At 41.4% G+C, this 7,101-nt stretch overlaps 1 protein-coding gene across 1 annotated transcript; it reads left to right on the top strand.

The window, feature by feature from the left end:
- The first annotated feature begins 2,433 nt into the window (after nucleotides 1-2,433).
- Nucleotides 2,434-6,770, top strand: LOC115775278 (NLR family CARD domain-containing protein 3-like). The gene is made up of 5 exons (XM_030722838.1): nucleotides 2,434-4,220; nucleotides 4,311-4,484; nucleotides 4,592-4,756; nucleotides 5,337-5,383; nucleotides 6,133-6,770. The coding sequence occupies exons 1-5, from the start codon at nucleotides 2,503-2,505 to the stop codon at nucleotides 6,675-6,677; spliced, it is 2,649 nt and encodes an 882-aa protein (XP_030578698.1). The 5' UTR covers nucleotides 2,434-2,502; the 3' UTR covers nucleotides 6,678-6,770.
- Nucleotides 6,771-7,101: the final 331 nt, after the last annotated feature.

Below are 7,101 nucleotides of genomic sequence, written 5' to 3'. Positions count from 1 at the left end.
CCTAATAGCCAGTCTCAATAGCCCAGGATCAGTCTGCCAGGGCCTCCGCCCTTGGCCACGACCGCCCGACATATTTATTTCATTTTATTTATTTTTTGCATGTTTTTAGTAGTTGTTTAACAGATGCCACTGACTGCATGAGTCTAAAACCATCAGAGCAGGAATTAAGGAGCTGAGGACTCTGATTAAAGCAGCTCTTAGGAACAGACAGAAGAAAGCAGCTAACTGAGAATCTGAGGCTTTGCTCATTCAACACTGAGATTAACCACGAGTTGTTCTGAACATGATCAGTAAAATCTTTAAATTCTAAAACTGACTGCAGGTCATCTGAATTCATTTGCATTTATTGTGGCCCTCAGTCATGAAGCTTCAGCTGCTTCTTCTTTCAAAAAGACTTCTGTCCCCACAAGTGTGCTAGGATCCTCTTGAGTCTGATTGATATTTTTTTTTTTTTTTTTCTCAGCTCTCAGCGGAGACGGTCGCACTTTTCTTCTCTCCCCAGCCCTTCCTTTTCCCCCTGCTTTGCTGCTTGCTGCTTTAGAGCCTCTCTTCACACAACTTCCGAACTGGAATTTATAATTATGGATCTGGTCAGCTGGTCTCTCAATGCCATTGTTTTTGATCAATTTTTCACCATGAGGAGATTTAGGGAAGGAGAACCTTATTCCCTCTTATCAATTGACATTCCAGCTGGCTACGTTATGGATTCCTGTGTGGTGTGGAAGATGACATGCCTGGCCATATTGTCAATGGAATACACACACATTTGGCTTATTGACACTGGGGTTTCTCCGAATTGGACCGGGAGATACCTGGTTTGTCATTGCAATTCAGGAAGTCTAGGCAGCTGTCTGGCCTTGGTAAGGCTGCTTATGACGAGAACGTGGGAAGGGTACAGACTCAAACTCAGACTCTGTATATCTGGAGCTGATTCTGAGGGGTAAGATCTCGGAGATGTATGTATCTGTTTCTGCACGGCGAAGGAACGAACCAAGAAGATTCGGATGAATTGGATTTTTCGCCACAGAGAGGTGCCAGTAAGACTGAAGGCTGTCAACAATTTAATCAGTACAGTCTGTACCAAAACAAGTCGCAGAATCAGGAATTTGGCTCCCTGGCGGCCTTGTACTGCCGCTTATCAAATTGTCTCCGGGATGTTTGTAAACAGATGCTCTACGCCCCCGCTGTCCTGTCTTCTTCTGACCTGTGTTGGACTGATCTCCCTGACCTAGCTGCTGATGAACTCTACATCTTATCAGAACTGTTAGCTGAGGAGGGAGTTTGAGTCAGCCCCACAGTAGCCCGACCACCCCCCCCTCACCCCCCGCCTCCGCTGGCTCCCCTGTCCATCCCTCCCCACCCTAGTGCTCCCATGCTATATGTTTCTGTTCTGTCGCAGAGGTTTTTGTAACCTTATACTGTGTATGTGTGAATGTATACAAAGTATGAGATGATTTTTTTTCCTCACTCATCCCTATATGTTTTCACTATTGTTTCTGTCTTTTTAATGGCAGCGCCTCCAGAAGGGGGGCAGCATGGCCACAGTTCACCTATCTCCCCATGTTTGTTCTGTTTGTCTTCTTGGATGGGTGTTCTGTTAACTGTAATTTCCCCATTGTGGGATCAATAAAATATCATCATCATAAATTTTATCATCAAAAGGTGAACATGAAAGCTCACAACTTCCACAGTGCATCAAATGAAAAAACAAACAAACAAACATTCATTATGACTCTAGTGTCAGTAAATGCAAAGCTATTCATGTCCAAGAATAAGAACATGAAACTTGAAATGGGCCCAAATTAGGAACACCACTGTACGGTAGGATTCCTTCACCACAAAACAAAAAGAAATCTTTAATTAGGCGTTACTGATGCTTGGGTTAAAATCATACAAAGGTTACATTTAGTGATTCATCATGGTGTCTCCACAGAGCCAATCAGAAAACCTCATCTGCTTCCGGTTCCCAGTCTGGCCAGCAGCATCTAACTGACCTGGATTCCATATTTATGGTCTGTACATTTGCAGTAACTTATTTCCTGCGCTCTTGGTCATCTCTATTGTCAGGCTGTCCAACACTGTCCTTCCAGGATTTTAGATTGTCATTTATTCTTTTTCAGCGCTTGAAGGACATGATTTTCACTTTTGAGATGAGCGAGCTACAGGAGATGCAAAATTATCTAAATCTAGATGCAGAACCCTTAGAGAGTCAGTGCGAAGATAAGAAGGTGGTAGACAGTGGAGATAAGAAGCAGAGGAAGAGATGCAGGGATGCATTTTCACACATTGCACAGCACTTTCTGAGGGAAATGGGGCAGGAGGAGCTGGCTAACCATCTGCAAAGAAGTAAGAGGGTTTCTCTTCGAATTTTTCCCTTTAAAACATTTCTATTTGAATCATAATGGCTTTTCCCTTTGAATTCCTTTAGGAAACCCAGATCCAAGAACTGAGAGTACATTTAAATGTAAGCTGAAGACAAAGTTCCATTGTGTGTTTGAGGGAATGACTCAACCAGGAAACCGAACTGCTCTGAATCAGATCTACATTGAGCTACACGTCATAGAAGGAGAGACCGGCGAGGTCAATGATGAACATGAGATCAGACAGATTGAAACAGCAATCAGGAAATCAAACAGAGCAGAAACAAAAATCAGACATGAAAACCTCTTTAAAGCCTCGCATGGAAGAGACAAACCAATCAGAGCAGTGCTGACAAAGGGAGTCGCTGGCATTGGAAAAACATTCCTAACACAGAAGTTCACTCTGGACTGGGCTGAAGGCAAAACCAACCAGGACATCCAGTTCATGTTTCCATTCACTTTCAGAGAGCTGAATGTGCTGAAAGATAAAAAGTTCAGTTTGGTGGAACTTGTTCATTATTTTTTTAGGGAAATCAAGGAAGCAGGAATCTGCAGATTTGAAGACTTCAAGGTTGTGTTCATCTTTGATGGTCTGGATGAGTGTCGACTTCCTCTGGACTTCCACAACACTGAGATCCTGACTGATGTTACAAAGTCCACATCAGTGGATGTGCTGCTGACAAACCTCATCAGGGGGAATCTGCTTCCTTCTGCTTACATCTGGATAACCACACGACCTGCAGCAGCCAATCAGATCCCTGCTGAGTGTATAGACATGGTTACAGAGGTCAGAGGGTTCACTAACCCAAAGAAAGAGGAGTACTTCAAGAAAAAATTTGAAGATGAGAAGCAGGCCAATGGCATAATTGCCCACATCAAAAGATCACGAAGCCTCCACATCATGTGCCACATCCCAGTCTTCTGCTGGATCACTGCTACAGTTCTGGAAAAAGTATCAAATACCAGAGAGGAAAAAAAACTGCCCAAGACCCTGACTGAGATGTACATCCACTTCCTGGTGGTTCAGAAAAAAATGAAAAACATCAAGTATGATAGAGAATCTGAGTCAGATCCACACTGGAGTCCAGAGAGCAAGAAGATGATTGAGGCTCTGGGGAAACTGGCTTTTGAGCAGCTGCAGAAAGGCAACCTGATCTTCTATGAATCAGAGCTGACAGAGTGTGGCATCAATATCAGAGAGGCCTCAGTGTACTCAGGAGTGTTCACACAGATCTTTAAAGAAGAGAGAGGGCTCTACCAGGAGAAGGTGTTCTGCTTCATCCATCTGAGTGTTCAGGAGTTTCTGGCTGCTCTTCATGTCCATCTGACATTCACCAACTCTGGTGTCAACCTGCTGGAAGAAGAACAAACAGCATCAGTGCCGACTGAAGAGCCTTCAGTGAGACACTTCTACCAGAGTGCTGTGGACAAGGCCTTAGAGAGTCCAAATGGACACCTGGACTTGTTCCTCCGGTTCCTCCTGGGTCTTTCACTGCAGACCAATCAGAATCTCCTACAAGGCCTCCTGACGCAGACAGGAAGTGGCTTGCAAATCTATCAGGAAACAATCCAGCACATAAAAAATAAAATGAATGAGAATCTCTCTCCAGAGAAAAGCATCAATCTGCTCCACTGTCTGAATGAACTGAATGATCAATCTATAGTAAAGCAGGTCCAACGTTATCTGAGTTCAGGAAACCTGAGTATAGTTAATCTTTCTCCAGCTCAGTGGTCAGCTCTGGTCTTCATCCTTTCATCATCAGAAGAAGATCTGGATAAATTTGACCTTAAGAAATATTCAGCTTCAGAGGAGGCTCTACTGAGGCTGCTGCCAGTGATCAAAGCCTCCAAGAAAGCTCTGTAAGTGTGTAACCAGCTTCAACCAGGTTAGAGAGTGCTCTAAAGTGACTTTTAAAAGGAGTAATATATTGTTTTGAATGTTTTTTCTAGGCTCAGTGGCTGTAACCTCACAGATAGAAGCTGTGAAGCTCTGTCCTCAGTTCTCAGTTCCCCGTCCTCTAGACTGACAGAACTGGATATGAGCAACAACGACCTGCAGGACTCAGGAGTGGAGCTGCTGTGTGCTGGACTTGGGAGTCCACACTGTAAACTGGAAACCCTCAGGTGAGATTAGTTTACAGCTTACATTAGTTTTAAGATAATTTTGATCATTTAATTATGACAATTTTATTGTACTGAATAGCATAATAAAGGTAATTTCATGTTTTCAGATTGTCAGGCTGTCTGATCACAGAGAAAGGCTGTAGTTTTCTAGCTTCAGCTTTGAGCACCAACTCCTCTCATCTGAAGGAGCTGGACTTGAGCTACAATCATCCAGGAGACTTGGGAATAAAATTGCTGTCTGCTCAACTGGAGGATCCCCATTCAAAACTCAAGTATGAACAACCTAGAAGTTAAACTGTGACAATTGTCTGTGAGGAAGAATTTTATTGAAACTGAGAATAAAACCAGCATTCACCCAATCATCCTTTCATTCAGCCATTATTTCTGACAGCTACCACCTCCTACTTTTCTGGGAGGATTCTCAGGTGTTTGGCGGAAGTCATAATCCAGAAACCACAAAATTAGAAATGCTCCATCTATTTACTCCTACAGTTCTGTCCAGGTGTCATGTTACAATGTTACACTGTCAGAAATGATGACAAAAGTCAGCTCTGGGCATACTTTATCAGTGCCCCAGCCCATCTGACTTTCAAAAAGCCCACTCTCTGTGTTTGTGTTTGCTGTATGCTGGCATACCAATTAATAAACCACTAACATCTTGGAGCAGAAATTCCATCAGTCACTGTTGAGCTAAGCCATAGTATTAAATAGTATAGGTAATATTTGCAGTTATGTACTCATAGGAAAAAGGGCAGTTATTGAATAAGTGAAAAATATCAGCTTGTTTGAGTGAAAGCTGAAAGAATAAAAATGTGAATTTTTACTTGCTGAAAGAGAACCTCCTCATTTCAGGCTGGAGCCTCATGGAGTCCAGTGGTTGAGACCAGGTCCAAGGAAATGTAAGTGTGTTCTTAACCTAAAGCTATTGGCAATTGTTTTTAAAAAGAACAACAACAAAAAAAAAAAATGAATCAGGAACAACAACACTCAGGTGAATCAATACAATAAAATTAAATAAAATATTGACTCCCAAGTGTAATGACCCTCATAAATGAATCAATAAATAAATGTAAATTATTCTTAAATTTCAAAGTTAAAATAAGAAAATGGAGGGAAACTGAAATGTTAAATATGGTTATTAGATGCAGAATTAATAAACAGTGACCACTGGATAAAACAGAAGGTCTTGACCCAGATACAGTACCATTCAAAGTTTTTGACACCTTGAATTGGGACCTCCTAAAATTTTAATCCTTTTTTTAAATATTAGTCAGGCAGCTTTGTAAATAATAATAATACAAAAAAATGAATACATTCTTCCTTGTATTTGTGGTCTTTATTGGGGATAGAGCTGTTTTCAGAATAGCAGTGGAATGGTATGATGTGTAATATAGACATGTAGCACATATAACAATGTGTTACCATTGCTTATTAATGTCGACAGAAAAATGTGATCTTTTATTTTGTGAGGTGTGTTGTTACAATGCTAACACATACTAAAAAAAGACACATTTTAAACCCTGTGGAACATTCGGAACCAAAGGTGACCTTTGGGTAAGAGCAAAAAGTAGTACCCAAAACAATCAAAATGTGTCATCATGACTGCACAATTGTTGCAATATTTTTTGTGTCTCATTGTTTCCATTAGATTTCTATGATCTGACTCTGGATCCAAACACAGTGCACAGAAACCTCAAACTGTCTGACAACAACAGGAAGGTGACACGTGTGGAAGAGGAGCAGTCGTATCCTGATCATCCTGAAAGGTTTGATCACTGGTTTCAGCTGATGTGCACTAACAGTCTGACTGGTCGCTGTTACTGGGAGGTTGAATGGAGTGGAGAGGTTCGTATTGCAGTAGCTTATGGAGGAATCAGACGGAAAGGAGACGGAGATGACAGCTGGTTTGGAAGGACTGATCAGTCCTGGTGTCTCTCCTGTAATGAGGATAGTGGTTACTTTGCAAGTCACAATTATAATTCAAGAGGGATCACTGTTTCCTCAGCCTGTGACTCTCACAAAGTAGCGGTGTATGTGGACTATCCTGCTGGCACTCTGTCCTTCTACAGTGTATTTTCTGACAAACTGATGCACCTCCACACCTTCAACACCACATTCAGTGAAACTCTGTATGCTGGGTTTAGAGTGAAGTCACTTGGTTCCAGTGTCTGTCTCAGTGTTAACTCAGAATAGTGAATTTACTATGAAGAAAAAAAAAATCTCATATCGGGAGAAAAACGTGTATGGATGTATTTTTTTTTTAACAGAATGGTGCAGTCTAGCAAAATCAAGACATTTGAAATCTTTTATAGAATATGATGCTTTACTGTAGATAGCTGGGATATAAAATATTTAAAATAAGCCCAACCATAACCATTTAAAGTAAAATTTAATCCATATAACGCTGATGGGGACCACTATTCTGCAGAATAAGTTATTTTACTTATGATAGTTTGCCACTAATGCACAGTTCTGTTCAGTAAGGTGCTCTAGTATTACTACTCAAAGCATGGTTCTAAAAACATCCTGCACCACTTGTTATAGTCAGCTAATGGTAGTTGGCAGTTCGAGCTCTCAGGCAACATTGTATTAAAAACTGTCATGATTCTGTCATGGA

The sequence above is a fragment of the Archocentrus centrarchus genome, unplaced genomic scaffold, assembly GCF_007364275.1.
Source record: "Archocentrus centrarchus isolate MPI-CPG fArcCen1 unplaced genomic scaffold, fArcCen1 scaffold_100_ctg1, whole genome shotgun sequence".
In the NCBI taxonomy this organism is placed as follows: domain Eukaryota; kingdom Metazoa; phylum Chordata; class Actinopteri; order Cichliformes; family Cichlidae; genus Archocentrus; species Archocentrus centrarchus.
Note: the sequence above shows the minus strand (reverse complement) of the source record. Positions and strands in the feature narration are given on the sequence as shown.